We start from the raw sequence: 17918 nt of genomic DNA, 5'->3' as shown, positions 1-17918 counted from the left end.
TTCTTATGTTCGAAATATCACATCAAATTCATCCAGCTATATTCTTATTTTCCGTTGATTGATCCAATATGCATATTTTTCTTTAATGTACATTAATAAGGCATAACAAAAAAATCTTTACTATCTTTGAATTCCACTGAAGTTCAAACGTTCTTTGAGTTGCAAGTAGTATGACATAGTACTATGGGAGAGCCTTCAAAATATTTTTTTAAACAATAATTAACCTTAATATATGTTAGCCCCCTTCAATAAGTGTACTTTTTTTTTTGTGCTCCAAGAAAATTAAGCAGTTTTTTAAAAGGAACTTTTTTTCAAAACTAAACAGTTTAAAAATGCTTAAATATGGTTTGCAAATTTAAGCACTTTTCATGACATTATGCACCCTGATGCATTATTAATGCACAATGATAGAAAAAAAAAAAATGAACGTTTAAAACGATTTTCTTAGAAACAAATTAAAGTAATAAAAATTAATGAATACAAATTAAAGTTTTTCTTAGAAATTTTTTAAAAAAGATATTGTGTTCTGATTTTAGAACACAGACAAGTAAACAATTAAAAGCAAAAATTAATAAAATTTTGTTGATCCAATAATATTTGATAATCAAAATAATTCAAATTCTTGGAGGAATACTTAAATATTTGTACAAATAAAAGTAATTAATTTTTAATAAAAAATTTACATACCAATGAGCCTTCAAATGTATCTTTAGATTTCGGTTCAGTTAGTTTTGGAGATTCTCTTTCTTCGCTTTGAAAGGAATCTTTAGATTTCGGTTCAGCAGGTTTGGGAGATTCTCTATTAATCTTGTTTGCTCCAAGCTGCATCAACCTTTGATCCTGAATTAGAGTAAATAAAAATAAATATATTAAAAAATTCATAATTGAAGCATTGATATACAAACAATCAAAAACCGGTTTCAAGAAATAATAGTCTAGCATAATATGATTAATTGGATAATTGAGCCCAACATAATTTTTGATTACAAGAATTCGTATCACTTTTTTTTTTTCTCCAGATAATATTACAATTTCAGTTCCATGTTTTACTGCTAAAAAGAGTTGCTAATGTATTCTAGCAGCTTAGCCAATATCCTGTCATCTTATGCGAGACAGGATAATTAATGAAACTTTAAATGCTTCTGTAAAATTATTCATTTTCATGCAGTAGTAAATTTTTTTTATATTCTATATTCGAGATGTCCACTTTTATCATGGATTCTTTGCAATTTGACATAAGACTCTAACTGTAAGAGTTGAAATACAGTTAGGAGGGAAAAAATGCTTCAAATGCTGGAAAGAATTATAAAATGATTGAGTTAATAAATACATATCACAAAAGTTGATATTAACTTCTTATACAATTCTTTAACCAATGTAAGTTTTACCAATCATATTTAATAAAATATTCTTGAAGCTGCAACATTTAAAACTGACAAAACTGTTCAGACCAGGGGGCTGTATAGGTTAGACTCTGTACATTTTTCAGAAATATATTTATTGATACAAATATAGTTAAATATAATTCTTCTATCATTTAAAGCATTTTCCCCAACTGAAACTATATGCTATCTCTAACAGTTTAGAATTTAGCAACTGTTTTGTGATAAGAATGGCACCTTCAAAAGTCCCCAGATAAAATATCAATGATCAGGCATACACAGAATGAATAAGTATGATAATTAAGTAGCAATACGAAATCCAATAAAGCATATAATACATATAGATTGTAATACAACATACACTTTCAAATTATGATACAATACAGCAAATACAAAAAAAAAAAAAAAAATACTAACAATATTTGCAAACCTAAATTTATTAAAGTAAATGTTTGAATGACATTAGATTCACAGTGTAAGAACATTATGCAATTTTCAAATAATAAGCATAAAATTTTTATAAAAATTAAACAATCATTATTTGACCAATTTAGCCTTTTTATTTCTAATGGAAAATATATATCCCAGTAACCTTTTAAAATTAGTTTCATCAGTTTTTAATAAAAAATTTTTTTGTCCGATATTCTGTCTCAAAAATAATTTGGAAAAACAATTTTGAACCAATTTGTTTTATTCAAAACTTATTCCCTTCCCTTGCACATTAGACAAAGGGGAGGGGGGATTTAAAAAATTCATGATCAAAAGTTTAAATTAGGTGAAATGTATGCGCTGGAAGCTTAAATGAAACTGAAATGAATTGAAAACAGCTTTTAGAACCACTATCATTATGTCACATAGATAAATTAAACAATGTGCAGTGCTGTATTTAACTTTGAACTTCCTTTGCATGTAGCATTTTCAAGAGCAATTCAATCTTAATTTTTTTACATCAATTATCATTATTATATAAAATGAAATAGTATCAGGTTACTATACCATTCAGTTTTAGAAAAACTGAAATGTAACATTACATATCCATAGATCTTTGGTGCATATCAAAAAGTTAATAATACTGAAAGAGAGATCAAGACAATTTAGATTCCTGAGGGAGAGAAATTGTTAGAACAGTTCTATGATGATATGCCAGTTAAAGAATCTAAGATCTCAAAAAAACTTAAATACTTGGTGTAGCTATGGTTGGACTTGTTTTCCTTTATACAGAAAGCAAAGTCTGAATAGTATTTCTTACATGAGTCACTTATTGAACAGTCAACCAAGAACTAGTTAATAATAAGAATATTATATTATATATAGAGAGAGATAGAATAATATTTTTTTATTCTTTAAAAAAATGCCACTTCACAAAAACAATGAAAAAATGTAACATTAAAAAAACGTAAAACATTCCCAATATCTCTTCAAATGTAGTCTTTAATCCAGGGTTGCCTGCACTAAGAACATTCAAGTGCTGGTCATAGTGGAATAAAAATACTACTTAGCTTTAATGAGTGGAAAAAGAAAGGAAAGGGAGCACCAATCCAATATTACTTGAAATAATAGTATATAAATAGAATGTTTTTATTTACATACAGAAAAAAAAACAATTTCACTTTATTTATTGCCTATAATTTAGCAAGACAAATTAATATATCAAGGGGAGGGGGAGATATCGACTTAATTGCAAGTCACACAAAATTAAGGACTTGGATGAAATAACAGGTAAAATAACGTTTTTGCTATCATGATACAAACTATTTAATGATTACTTAACAAAACACATTACAAAGCAAAATTAGTATTTTTATTTATTTATTTTTGCCAGTGCATATATCTGGGTTTCGATTTCTATAACTTCTGTAGATTTCTCATTTGTCAGTTTCACTTTTTTTTTTCTTTTGCAAAAATCATTATAAAACTGCTTTGCATTTGCATCTTTTTCTTTTCTAGGATTTTTTTTCTGCTCTTTTAAAGCTTTTTGATACTTCGCATGTACTAATTTAGCATCCGAAGCAAATCTTTTGAAATCGGAACATTTAAAACACATCCATAAAAGTTTATGACATCATACACAGTTCTTAGACCAATTAATGAAATTTCCAAATGAATTTCAATTAATGAATTCAGACTTTCAATAATCATATCCTTGTTGATACTATACCACTTTTCACAGCCACACTGCCAAATGACAATACAAGAATTATTTTTTACCAAAAATTCTTTTAATTTCAAAATATTAGAAAAGAAATCTTTTAAATGAATTTTTTCATTGAGTTAATCCAACTATATTTTTGTATTCACCGATTAGTTTTTTCAGCAAAATTTCAAAATGGTACTCTGCAAGTTTTAAGCATGCTGTGGAAAATGTGACCATTGGAATGAAGAAGTTGAAGCAAATCAATCATACATTTTTCACATAATAATACATTGCTCTTCAATAAATGTGGGTTTAAACAAGATGCAACTTCTAAAATACTAAAATTTTTTTGACATGCATTCAAATATGTTTTATAATATTTTTTGCAAGTATAAAACACTACTAAAATGCCTCTTTCAGCTTCAGTAGCTCCACTAACAATCAAGTAGATTATTGCTACAATTCCAATATTGATATCTTTATCTCGTCTAAAGATATTTAGGATCATCTAGCTCTATAAAAATAATCTGTTTAATGTTTTTGTTTCTTCGATTATGCTTCTTTTGACAAATTTTTGTATTAACTGTTCAACATGGATAAAAAGATTTTCATATCAGAAAGGCACCATTGGTTCAGATGACAAATTTTTAATGAAATGACTGAAGAATATCAGCAATATAAGAGAAGCAGATAATTTTAGCTGGAATCAATTTATGCTGACAGGCATTTATAATATTATCACTTGTGAAAGATCCAGGCAAACACTTTTTACTGAAATCTTTATATTGTCAATAACTTTTAGAGCATGTTCGAAAACACTGACATTTTCTACCCAGCAGATAGAAAAAATTTCAATGAAAATTCAGAAGAATCTGTAATTTCCAGGAAATCGGCACTTCTATGCTGGACTATCTTTAATTGCTGCCAATAGCAGATGTTACTCTAAAAGTAACATTTACTTTCCATGCAGAAGATTTATGTCCCTACTGAAATGCTGCATGGATTACGTGTAGCCCACAAGTATCTAGATACACAGTTTCACAATCATTTTTGCATGAAAGTTCTTCTTTGACATAAAAACATTTGGTAAATCCATACTAATTTGTAAAAGTAACTGTATGTCCAAACTTCATATAATTTCTTCAAAATTCTCACACAGTTCTTGAGCAGTGGTATGCCTTAAAGCTACTGAATTTCAATATTTTGTGAAGACTATTGGTTGACACACATCAATGTCTTGCAATATGATTCATTAGGCATTTTTATGAAATGTGATTCAAAGCTTCATCAAAGCATATTACAAATTTTTTATTGTTTAAAAACTTCTTATGAGAGTGTTGAAAAACTGAAGCTAAACTGTAACACATAATGTATGACATTTTTGTATAAAGTGCCTTTTTTAGCTACTTCATTAACAGTACATAATTGAAAGTACTACAGGACAAATATGACACAACAAGTTTTAATGCTTATAAAAATTTGGTTTTAACTGGTTATTCTTGAATTATAAACTTTGAAATCGGTTTATTTCTGTACATCAAATTTAACATTTTTGGACTTGATATATCTCCTGCATTCCTTTTAGATACTAAGTCCAATATCTATGATAATTTTTTTGTAATGACAAATAGTTTCGTATGGTTTCCTCTTTTGGTATGACTAGTAAGCCACTGCTTTCCCAATTTAATTAAACTGGTTATTGTTTTACAAAGCAAGCAGTAAGCAGCAAACAGATTTTGTGGGACTTCTCTAATCTGAAATCAGGATTGACATCTAAACTTCACAAATTACAAGTGATACTTAACAGAATTTGTATGTATAATAAATATATTTTTAAAAGTAAAAACCAATGTTAAATTTCTTCCAAGTTTATATTTGATAGAAATAGGAGAAACCAAATAGGATTCTTCCTCTTTTCCAACTCCTATTTTATTAGAAAGTGGATATGTACAAATAACCATTTTCTTTGAAGACTTTTTCTAGGAGGATTCTGTAAGGCTTTGACAATATCTTCAAGAAGTTCATCAGTCAAGAAATAAAAATAGTTAGCAGAGGGTAAAGAAGAGGATAAATTTGATGAGAGGACAAATCCATGGATATCTTGGGATTGAAACACACATATCCACATCAAATGAAATTTTTTACAAATAATTCAAAATTTTGTTTTAAGAAAATTCAAAATGTATATTTCATCTGTTTTGTTAATAGCAGCAACAAAGAAAGCTCAAATTAAATGCCTTTCTAAATACTTTGTTTTCAAATAGTTTTATACTTAACAAAATGCTTGCAAAATTTATAATTGGGAAATATTTAAAAAATTTTCCTTACCAGCATGGCTGTTTGTAGAAAATATTGCATAGAACTCATCTCTTTTCCCTGAAATTTAAAAAAACAAATAAATATAAATTATCCAACAGAAATTTAGAAAAAAACTGAACATAAATGAGGTCAGCAATGCTGCAATTTAAGATATTACAAATATATTTTTATATCTTTTAATTTAGCACTATGCAAATCATATCAAATCATATTAATAATCAGTTTTCAATTCCTTGATGTGCATATAATTTAAAAATACTTACACTTGTGTTTTATAGTTGCAAATATACTAGTTTTAATACTTTCTGGACTAAATTATCATTGAATTTCCCATGCTTGGCACAATATAGTAATTTAAGTAAGCAACTAATTATGATTTCACAATAACTAATGAATTTTAAATTAATCATTAAAAGTAGAGAACATTAAAATAATTTTTACTACATATACAAGTAAACTTAAAAAACTGTTTCTATTAGATATTTATCATACTTACACTTTAGTACAACACATTTAAAGTGAAAAAATTTCAAAGCGTTTGAAATGCTAAATTCACATTTCTGTTATTTTACAAGCAGCTTACATACATGACAATTGCATTACAACATATTAGCTTTAGGATATAGAAAAGTAAAGAGATTTCATTTATGGTCTAAAATATATAGGAAATTGAAAATAAAAATTCACATGGAATCTTTATTATACATTATCATTTTTGCATAATAATTTGAACCCCCCTGAGTTTTATTATTGTACTAGCCGCCTTTGGCGACCAGCCGGTTCGCCAATCTTAATGTTCGTTTAAATTTTAATAATTAAATAGGTTGAACCGGAGTTTAACCCCCTTCTTCGCCAAGTTGCGATAACGCTCTAAAGCTGGCAATCTTTATTATGCGCTATAATTGAACATCTGCTCCTTTGCTTTTGAACATTTCGCAAGGTCGTTGTTGGCGATTTTTAAAAATTGCTCCAAGCAGGAGTTAAACTCCGGTCGTACCATTAAATATTTTACGCAATTCCAACTTTAATAGATTCTTCAGCAAAATATTTTAAAACTTCAAATTTTGATAGTCATAATTCACTCATAATATTATAAGGGCCTTCAGCCATAGCCTGATATGTATCTCTCTCATTTTCTGTTACCCCTCGTAGAAATTATGCTTTAAATTAAAGTGTAAATGATTAATCTGCAATTAATATAATAATATTTTTTACTGAAACAAAGCATTTTTTTAATACTATGATTACTGATAATAGAGTCACTGAGCGTTTACACTTTATGGGCACTAAAGAATATCTTTCTTAATTTATGTAATATCTCAAGAATTTGTCAACAAAAATTTCTCAGATTCATCATGAACAGATCGATTTATTAACAATGTTTAATTTTAAATGCATCTAACACTAAAAAAATAAAATGAATCGTTTAAAATAATCGATCGAAAACAGGTTTAAAAAAATACTTAAAAAACGATGTACTTAAAACTATAAGCATATACAAAAAAAAATATAACTAACATAAATACAATTTAATTACAAAAGCATCCAATTAACCTAAAAATAATTTAAATCATCCGTTGGTTGCCATGTCAACAGTCAGAAAACAATGCGCATGCGTGAATTTTCTTCGCCAGTTACGTTAACGCAAGTGCGTGCATTTTTCTACGCCAGTTGGGGTAACGCTATGCAGATTATACATTTTTAATTTCCTTTATTCTGTGTTATTTCAATTCAAAAGTACTTCAGAATGAATGTGAAACATGGATTAATTAACAATGTTTAATTTTAAATGCATAAAACATTAAGAAAATAAACAGAATCGTTTGAAATAATCCGCCGAAAAATGTTAACCCTAGCCTCAATTCTGTTGGGAGAAAAAAATAACTGAAAGTCGGCGGTGGGGAAAATGGAAGATTTTTTTGGCGGGAAAGTTGGCGGTGGGGAAAATGGAAGATTTTTTTGGCGGGAAAGTTAGTTTTTAACTAATAATTAAAATTTCAAAAAAAGGGACCCCAGGTGCACATTCCCGACCTCTAAGGTATACATGTACCAAATTTGATAGCTGTATGTCAAATGACCTGACCTGTAGAGCGCCAACACACACACACACACACACACACACACACACACACACACACACACACACACACACACACACACACACACACACACACTGAGCTTTATTATAAGTATAGATAGACAAAACAGTTTATTTTCATTATTTACTGCTTTTTTAAAATAAGTACGTAATTTTTGGGTTTTTAAAAATTTTGAATCTGTTTATAATGAAATTAAACTGTCTAATATTTGCTGTCTTGAGGCGAACTAAGCAAAATATCAGATAATTGTGATAAAATATCTTCAATTAAATTTATCACATAAACATTTAATATGCATTAAAATTATGGTTCTAGATGAAGGAACCATATTTTGGGGGATCTGATTTTCAAAAAGACTGAATTTTGATGTTTTTACTCTAGCAACAGCTACAGATGTAGCATTCACTTCAGTTCCTTTGTTTTCATCCTCAGCCTTAGTAGAATTGTATCCTATTTGTGTAAACCAATGAAATGTTTTGAGGACAGGTACATAATGTTACACTTCTTTGACTAATAAAATTAATAATTTTTATTTACAATATTTTATATGCACTTATTTCTAATATTTCATGTTTTCACATCAAATCTTCCCAAAACAAAAAGAGAGCTAATATTGTTTGCTCATTTTTTGATCCCCATGGTGACAATGTTGCCACACATTTTTAACATCAGAATGATATAATAAATCAATGTGATTGAAACAACAGTACACTATGCTTAATAACAGCTGTGATAAAACCAAGTATTAAAAATGTAGTCTAAAACTTACATGAAAATCATAAATTGAATCCATATCTGTATAGTATTAATGAAAGCTTCATTTACAGTCTGTTTTTTAAATGTCTCAAATATGTATATGTATATCGGCTAATAACAATGCAATATTCTCTGTTAATCTAAGCATGTCATGTACTATTTACATGTAAATTTATCTTGAAATAAAAGAATATACATCTCATCTTTCTCAAGAACTAACAAATCAGCAATAAAACTTTATTTTTATGAGATTGCATACATTTTCAGATCAACTCATTTCGATTTCCACTTAAAATAAGGAATTCTCAAAGTCAAAATAATTTTCACAATTGAAATTAAACAAGTAGATTTGGAATGAAAGGCACCAAGAAAACTTAAAAAAGCAAAAGTAGAACTGTAAATAAATATCTATATATATATATATATATATATATATATATATATATATATATATATATATATATATATATTTGTTGACTAAAAGAGCCATCTGCAATATGGCAATATTACATAGATGGTTTATTTGACCTAGAAAGATTTAAATATTTGTACACAATGCTAATACTTGGAAGTGATAAAATCCCACATTTTAAATACCAAGAAAAAGAACTTTTAAGAAATATGAAGAATATTGGGATATATAAAATAAGAGTTACTTTTTCCAAAATTAGATAAATTTTCTATTGCAGTAAAGGCTCTTATACTTAAGAATGTTCAGGAAGTAAAATTTTTCTTAAGATTAATATATTTGTATTGCAGGTATTGAACAAAACTTCAGCCACTATTGCAAATCCTCTTGATAATTTGATAAAAAGTGTTAATTGAATAGGTCAAGAAATTGCTCAGTTGTCTAAGTCAATTAAGAAGGAAATCAGATAATCAAAAATTCTGAATCATTTTGATCAGAAACATTTAATTTTAGAAATGATGCATCCCTAGTGGCGACATATTGATGAATTTGAATGACTGAAAGCTTTCACACACAAAATTATATCAAGAACTGAAAAAAATTCCCAAACAGACAAGGAAGTCATGCAGTAATGCCCTCCTTATGTCTCATCTGTATTTAACAAAATTCAAAGTCCAGCTGTGTTATTCTTTAAAAGAATTATTTGAAGTAGAATAGATTTATTCTTGCTTCAATTCTTCAACCAATTTCTTTGTCATGTTACTTCATCAAACCCACATACTAACAGATTTTCTGTTGTTATGAGAGATTTTTAGTACCGAGAGTTTAATTAGAATTTCAACTTTCTATAGTTTGATACATTCTATCAGCATTAAAATTTAATTAGCTATCAAATGAAAATGTATCATTCCCAACAAAAGGTCCACCCCAATAATTTTAAAAATTTATTTTCATATCAATCTTTAATATTTGTAAATCAGAAACTTTTCAGAAAAATGAAGTCTAATTTTGTTTTTTGTTTTTACATTTACATAAAAATTTGAAATTATTAATGAATTGAATATTACTCAGCAATGCCTTCTTAATGTAACAAGAAATAAAAATATATAAAAAATGATATAACATCAAATTAGCAAAAAAAAAAAAAAACTGCTATAGCAATTTTTTTTTTAAATTATACATTAAAAGCAAATTTTAGTTAAATTAATTTCAATTATCTCATACAACAAGAATTCAGATTTTTTTTTTTGATAGTTAAAAAATTATTACATATTCAGAAGAATGGATGTATCTGAAGAATATATATATATACATAATTAGCTTACAAGATTGAGGACTTCTGAAAGTTTCTCTTCAGTGCTCATTGCTTTTATATCTTTTTTATCCAATTTCGTTGAAGTTTTTTTCTAAGAGGAGAATAAAGTAAGTAAATATGACAAATCTAGAAATAAATAATCCTGTACAGCTATATGTTTAGGGATTGCAATACTGGACCAAAATTTCAATACCGGTATTCGGTATTTTTTAGATCTTAATACCGGGATAACGGTTTTAATACCAGTATTAGAAATTTTAGAAGAAGAAAGAAAACAAGATGTTTCTTTGTTTTATTTGCCAGTTTTATAAGAGAGTGTAAATATCACAAAAAATAATATGAACCTTATAAATTATAACAGTATATAAAGAATCACAAAAAGTAAAGGAACAACTTATTTATTTAAATCACAAAAAAAATGAAAATATCACTTCAGTCTGTGGTACTGTTACAAATTTTTGAAATGTGATCTAAAAAACATGATGCATTAATTGTATTGTCATTAAAGCTGAAAAGTAATTTTGTGTAAAAACTACCAGCTGTCGTAAATGCTCTTTCGGCATCTACGCTAGTTGGCGATACTGTTAGCAATACGCAATATACTTTTTCCAAGTATTTACCTCTAAATCCCTCATCTTCAAATAAATCAATTTCTCGTCGGATGGTTTTGGATATAGCTGATTTCTGTATTGTATTTTGGTTTGTTGATTTTTTTTTATTTATCGCTAATTCTAATTTTTGTTCAAGAAACAATTCCTTTTCACTATCGACATTAGTGTATCATAATCTTCGATAACTGAACCGAATTCTTCTGAATGTGGATAAAAAATTGTAAGAAAATTTACTATAAACTTAATCAGATTTGAATTGATTCTTTTCTTTCCTTCTTTTTCATTTTCATTTTTAAAATCATTATAATTATGTGAATACCATAAGACATTTTCTATTTCGGTATGCCTTTCTTCTGCGCGATTTTTCAATGTAATATATAATTCTTCAGATATTTATGTGTGCTGTTCTTTCATGATTGCAACATGAAATTTATTGTTGCATTAGATGTTAATAAATTAAAATCTCTCGACATAATGCCTCTATAGTCAGTTTTATTGGAAGTAGAGCTGATATAGTTCTGGATATTAAATCGAATTCACTGTCTGAAAAATTAATTTGCAGGTTTAAATCGATTATTGCTTTTTGGATTGGATTTCTAAATTTCAAAAACTGTTCCCTCATTAGGAGTAAACTGTTCCAACGGGTTAATATTTCATCCTCATTAGCAATATCAACTCCCACAATTACATTGTCATTATCTTCATTGTCAATATCACTCTCACTCTCTTCAATGTCGGAATCCGAAGTTTCTATATACACAATATTTGGATTCTTCTGTTCTTTATTTTTTTGGTATAATACATCTGTTACTCCTAATTGAATTCCATGAGCATAGCACAATTGCTGATTTGCACCAATCAACTTTCCAAATTTTTTCATAACTGTTGCACCATTATTCGTTATGGATACAATATCTTCTTTCAGGCATAATCCATGTTTCGCTAATTTAGATTTAAGCAATTAATTAGCTAATTAATTTCGCCAGTTAGAGAGACATAAAAACAAAAACGTATACTATTTTGTTAGGTTGGCGATCCCTAAACATATAGTGGAGACAATTTTAAAAATTTCTAGTAAATACCGAAAAACCGGTATTTAAATTTGTGAATACCGGTATTACGAAATTGTAAAATGGCTCAAAATACCGGTATTCGGTATCCCAGTATTGCAATCCCTATATATGTTAGATTTACTGCAGTATAATCAAAGATTTCTATTATGTCATGTTCAACCTATATGCAAAAAAGACATTTAAAAATTAAAACTTTTACTAGAAATATATTTAACAGAAAAAAATTAAGCATTCATATTATATAAGTTATTGTTATAAGTTAGAATTGCTTATTTTAATTATTTTCTATTTCTGAATTTCTTCATATTTCATAACATAAAATATTATACAATATTGTAATCAATATTTTTCTCAAAATAACTATGCAACTCAGAGATTCAAAGTAATAACATATAATTAAGACCTAAAAATATTAAAACACTATAATTAAGAGTAAAAGTGTTAAAACTTCAAAATTTTAGGAAGTGACAAAAAAAATAAATCCAGTGATAGACACAAAATCATGAAGGGGGGGGGGCAAAAAACAGCAAATTGAAGACAAATCTCAAAGCAATAAATTAAAAATATATCAAAAAATAAAATACTGCAATAATTTTGATAGATCTTGAAATATTAAAATAAATGCATGCAATCAAAAAGTGATTAGCTTAGCTTACTGTTTGAGTATATTCTGCAGCTTTAGCATCAAACTTTTGGAATTCTTTCAAGTAATCTTCATACTCTTCATTTATTTTTAGAAGTTCAGGATTTTTCTAAAGAGAGAGACAGAGAAAAAAAAAAAGTGGCAAATCTAGATAAGATTCTGAATTGCTGTTACATCTATAACAAGTTTCTAAATGAGGCTTCTAGGACTAAACAACAATCTTTAAAACGAATATGTAAATACCACATTTAAAAGCATGTATATTGCTCACTATTAATTAAATTTTACTACATTTTTTGCATTTAAGAACTGCCATTATTAAAATTTATAATTAGTTTCTAAACTAATAAATATTAGACTATTTTCAACAGCAAAAGAAAAATGCCCCAATCTTAATGACTTTTCTGGATTCAATAGATAAAAAGTTGGCTTGAAAAAATTGCATTATTGGTACTGCAAGATAAATTTATTAAAAACAGGATAAGAAATTCAAAATAAATTAAATTAATTAACATATAACTTAAAATTAACATAAGACTTAAAAATATTAAAACACTATCATTAAAAGTACATGTGTTCAAAATTCTAGGAAGAATAAATTACATAAAAATAAATTACAAAATTCCAGTTTTAAACATAAAATCATGAAAGGGAAAAAAAAAAAAAAAAAAAAAAGACCAATCTTAAAGCAATAAATTTCAAATACAACAAATAATAAAATATCTGCAATAAAAAAGTAAATAATTCGGCTTACCATTTGAGTATATTCTCCAACTTTACCATCTAACTTTTCCAATTCTTTCAAATAATTTTCATTTAGTGTAGGAAGTTCACAATTTTTCTAAAGAGAGAGGGGGGGGGGAAATAACAAATCTAGATAAGAATCCTGAATTGTTATGTTACATCTATAACAAGTTTCTAAAGGAGAATGCCATGACTAAACAACAATCTTTCCTCAGAATATGTAAATGCCACATTCAAAGGCATGCATATTGTTCACTAATAATTAAATTTTATTACATTTAAGAACTGTCATTATTATAATTTAATAATGACTTTCTGAACTAATAAATATTAGCCTATTTTCAACAGCAAAAAAAAAAAAAAAAAAATCCCAAACTTAATGACTGTTCTGGATTCAATAGATAAAAGCTGGTTTGAAAAAATTGCATTATTGGTACTGTAAGATAAATTTATTAAAAACTGGTTAATAAATTAAAATTTTTAAAAAATATTCTTTTACTAGCAGCTTTCAGCAATCATCTTCATCTGGTTGGTGGAAATAATGATTGTTTTTAATTAAATATCTTATTCATAACTTACATGCCCAGATTCCACATGAAAAAAACGTTAAACATCAAATTGTGAAACATTTATTTATTGTGTATAAAAATCAATTTAAAAGAGTCAAGTCTCATGACATCATAGTTCTATTAAAAATGTAACTTTCAGGATAATCTATCTTATCAATTTAGTATATACTGTAAAAATAAACAGCTACTCTGCCCACTCAAAGGCAAGATCTATGGTTGAATCCTAAGGACCATTACTGGCCATGGTACAAGTCCTCATGTAGAAGGTAAGTCTTATCATTGGTTGGGGATGGCAAGAACTAACCATCACACCGGAAGTTTCTCGTCCTCATATTTGAGGTGCCTCCTAGAGGGATTAGTAGATTCTATAACTTCAATTTCTCATTCTCCATATAAACAGCACAGGTGTTAAAACAGAATTTTTCTTTCCTAATTTTTCACAGCAGAAGAGAATTATGCAATTAAATATTTAACAATGAAAATGGATTGATTTTTGACAGCAAAATATACAAAATTATTTTTTTTGATTGCCTAGTTAAAACGTTTTTTAGTAAAACATTAAATTTAAAATGGTGTAAAAATCAATTTTGTACGAAAATATTTTTGGACACTTTTGCACAAAAACATCGTAATTTTTTAAAATAATATTTCAATAAAAATATTTTTTTTTTTGAATTGCAAATTACCACCTTCAGAAATATGCTCGTGCCAAATTTGGTTTTTTTTTTTAATTCAAAGCAATTTACATATCTTAATAATCTCATAATAATCTTATCAACATACATATATTTTCATTTTTCATTATTAGAGAATTATATTAAATAAAAGTTAATTTTATTAAATCATATTGTTTAATTTACATTTTATTATTGTAACTAATCATAAGCTTAGTTTCCCTCTCAAATAAACAACAATGGCATACAAAGCATTTGAACAGAAATCAGTAACCAGCAAAATCAAATGAACCAGAAGTCTGATATGCTATTTATTCAGTCTGGTGCAATTAGTTTATAGATATGCACTAAAATTTTATTTCATTGTTATGTTTTACAAGCATGTGGGTGGCAAGTTATTTTGAAAGATTAAGATGTTTAAAAATAATATGTTGTTGTAAATTTTAATATCTTAATGCAATTTTTTTTAAAACATTAAACTCGGTATTTCCGTACATTAAACTCGGTATTTCCGTAGAAGCTAAAAAAATGGTGCCTAACTTGCAAGTTGAAATAAAGTTTGAAAGAATTATTTACATCAAGTTTTGATAGTAAGATACTTATTTCAATTTTGCAGCATTATTAGATCTTTCCAACAGATTTTCTGTATCTGACAGAGTTAAATGCCTTAGAAGAACATTGAAGCATGTGTAAATAAGCTTTCATCAGTATTACAATAATCCTTTTCAAGTCAAATGAGAAAGTAGCAAATCCCAGGTACACTTAGTAACAAAGAGAGGTTTTATCTAAAATTCTGGGTTCCGTTGTTCCGGGTTCCAAAACCTCCAAAAACGAAGACATGCATAAAGTTCCGACATTCATTTTAAATCTTTTAGTTGTTTTTCCAAAAAATGTTTCTGATTATTAAAACTGTTATCCAAACTGTCCCCAATGTATCCATTATCCATTTTTTTTTTAAAATTTAACTTGAAAATGTTATTTACAGCTGTCAGGTATCAAAAAACATTTGTACTCATGATATTAAATGCTTTCAAGCAACAAGCATTTTTTTTTCTCTTGTGACAAAATTTTTCTTTTGTTTCCCTTTGTTTAGAATACCAAATATTGTGTGGTAATTTTGGTCAATGATTAAGAAAATCACAGTTTGACAGGATTAAGTTTTCGATCTTTGCAACAAATAAGTATGGTTTCATTTTGGTAAAGGAAACTTGCAATTTTTTAACTTTCTCAACATATAACAAGTCAACACTCATTTCAATAGCTTGCTCAAGTGTAGCTGCATTTAGCTGGTCCTGTAAAAACTTTTGGGTAGTTCCCATTTCAAGTACTTTTTCAGAGCCTTGAACAGAGTAAAAATAAATAAAATAAGGGAGTTTTCAAGGATTGTTGAAACCAAGATCTTACTTTCTATTGATTTTCTGCTGTAACAACACAAACAGTAATAGGAATTTGCTTGTAATTAATTAATAAACGTCTATTTAATACTAATTGAACACTTTAACAAAACAAGGTCATATGCAAATTCACAAATTCACTCTTTAAAATGCATTTTCTAATTTTTCTATGAATTGACTATTTAGTAAAATGGACAATTACATCAGAAGCTGAATTCAAAAAGAACAAAATACACAGAACATTCATTTGAAACAACTATTAAAGAAAAGATAACAATTAAACATCCATTTAAAAAAATGACAGAAAATCTGTTACTTTCAAAACATACTTAATTACCTTAATTGATGAAGCATATACCGGAAAAAATAAACAAATTATGCTCAAACAACAGTGAACTTTTGATAAAATGGATAGAACTTTTCAAAAACAAAGTAGGAGTATCAACAAATATTTGACAACCATTCAAAATTCATTACCAGTATTGATAATTTTATATAACTGCATTAGTAAGAAACTTATATCTCTAATCTAAGTGATGTAGATTTTCTCACCAAAGTAAAGAATTTCCTATATTAACCCTCTGCAATGCACTACTCTCTTTAAATTTAAACTCGAAAAAAATGTAGCTAGTGTATTTAGGCCCATATGAGTAAACAAGTTAAATTTTGTGAAGATTGTACTTAACATTTTGATTTTGGCGATGTTTCTTCAGCCAGAACACAGTGCTGTTAGAGCTCTGAAAAGTACAACTAAGCAAATACTGCAGTGCAAAAATGAGTAAAATCGCTTGCATCTGATTTTTTTAAAAGACTACTTTATATCTATGTAGCAGATTTAGCATGGTCTGTGGTGTACTCAATAAGAAGCAAGCTCAGAGTCACTATTGGATTTCAATTTTTGAAGCATTTTTGGTGTTTTGCAGAAAAATTAGTAAGTCTTTACACACCATTTTCAATACAATTAATTTACAATAAAAAAATCTACAGTTATATATATATATATATATATCTCTCTCTCTCTATATATATATATATATATAAAATTTAAAAATAGTTACACTATTATATAAAACAAAAGTCAGCAAAACTCAAAATAAAGAGCAGGAAACTGTGCTCTAAAATAACCAAAGCTATTGATTAAAAAAAAGTAAAACCACAAAACTTTAGACTCATTGTAATGGTTGGTCATTTCCAAGCATTCTAACCCTCTCAAAGACCATTTCTTGAATTGAGTTCATTTTCCATGAAAACAGAAGAGGAAATGAAAATACAAGTTTTCTCTTTCCAGCATAGTGTCTCACCAAGTAACATAATCAGAGCAGTGTTCCAGCTGAAGGAACACCTAATTTTATACAGTGATTATACGTATGCTTTCTTCATAAACAATTTAAAAATAGAGAGAATAAATAGTTTAAGATACTGATAACAAAATAACACTGAAATTATTTTTCTAACAATTATTATTTACTGGAAAAAATTAAAATTCATAAGCTTTTACATAGCTGAGAATTGTGGATCAGCTTGATTTAAACTGTCATCTATTATTAAAAAAGAAGGTTACAAGTAAATTTTAAACACCTCCCCCCCCCCACTTTTATAGTTGAATAGGACGATTTTAGAAGCGAGTGAAGTCTCATGTTCCATGTAATGGAACAATGCGCCACAAAAAATTAAATAGTAAAAAAGAAATTGATTAAATTATAAAACATTTAATTACCAACATTTGCCTTTTTGTTAAAAATTTCAAAAACAGCGACATTCCTGAACATGTGTACATAAGAATAAAAATTAATTCA

General features: G+C 27.4%; 1 protein-coding gene across 1 annotated transcript in view; it reads right to left on the bottom strand.

Annotated features, from left to right (window-relative positions):
• LOC129987993 (uncharacterized) overlaps positions 1 to 17918 on the bottom strand; it is a 40377-nt gene that overhangs the window by 6947 nt on the left and 15512 nt on the right. Inside the window, exons 5-9 of the mRNA XM_056096058.1 lie at positions 13496 to 13582; positions 12755 to 12850; positions 10425 to 10505; positions 5845 to 5892; positions 688 to 840 (exon numbers count right to left, since the gene is read on the bottom strand). Of these exons, the coding sequence (XP_055952033.1) occupies positions 688 to 840; positions 5845 to 5892; positions 10425 to 10505; positions 12755 to 12850; positions 13496 to 13582 (465 nt within the window). The remainder of the gene's footprint in view (positions 1 to 687; positions 841 to 5844; positions 5893 to 10424; positions 10506 to 12754; positions 12851 to 13495; positions 13583 to 17918) is intronic.

The sequence above is a fragment of the Argiope bruennichi genome, chromosome 10, assembly GCF_947563725.1.
Source record: "Argiope bruennichi chromosome 10, qqArgBrue1.1, whole genome shotgun sequence".
NCBI classification, from domain to species: Eukaryota; Metazoa; Arthropoda; class Arachnida; order Araneae; family Araneidae; genus Argiope; species Argiope bruennichi.
Note: the sequence above shows the minus strand (reverse complement) of the source record. Positions and strands in the feature narration are given on the sequence as shown.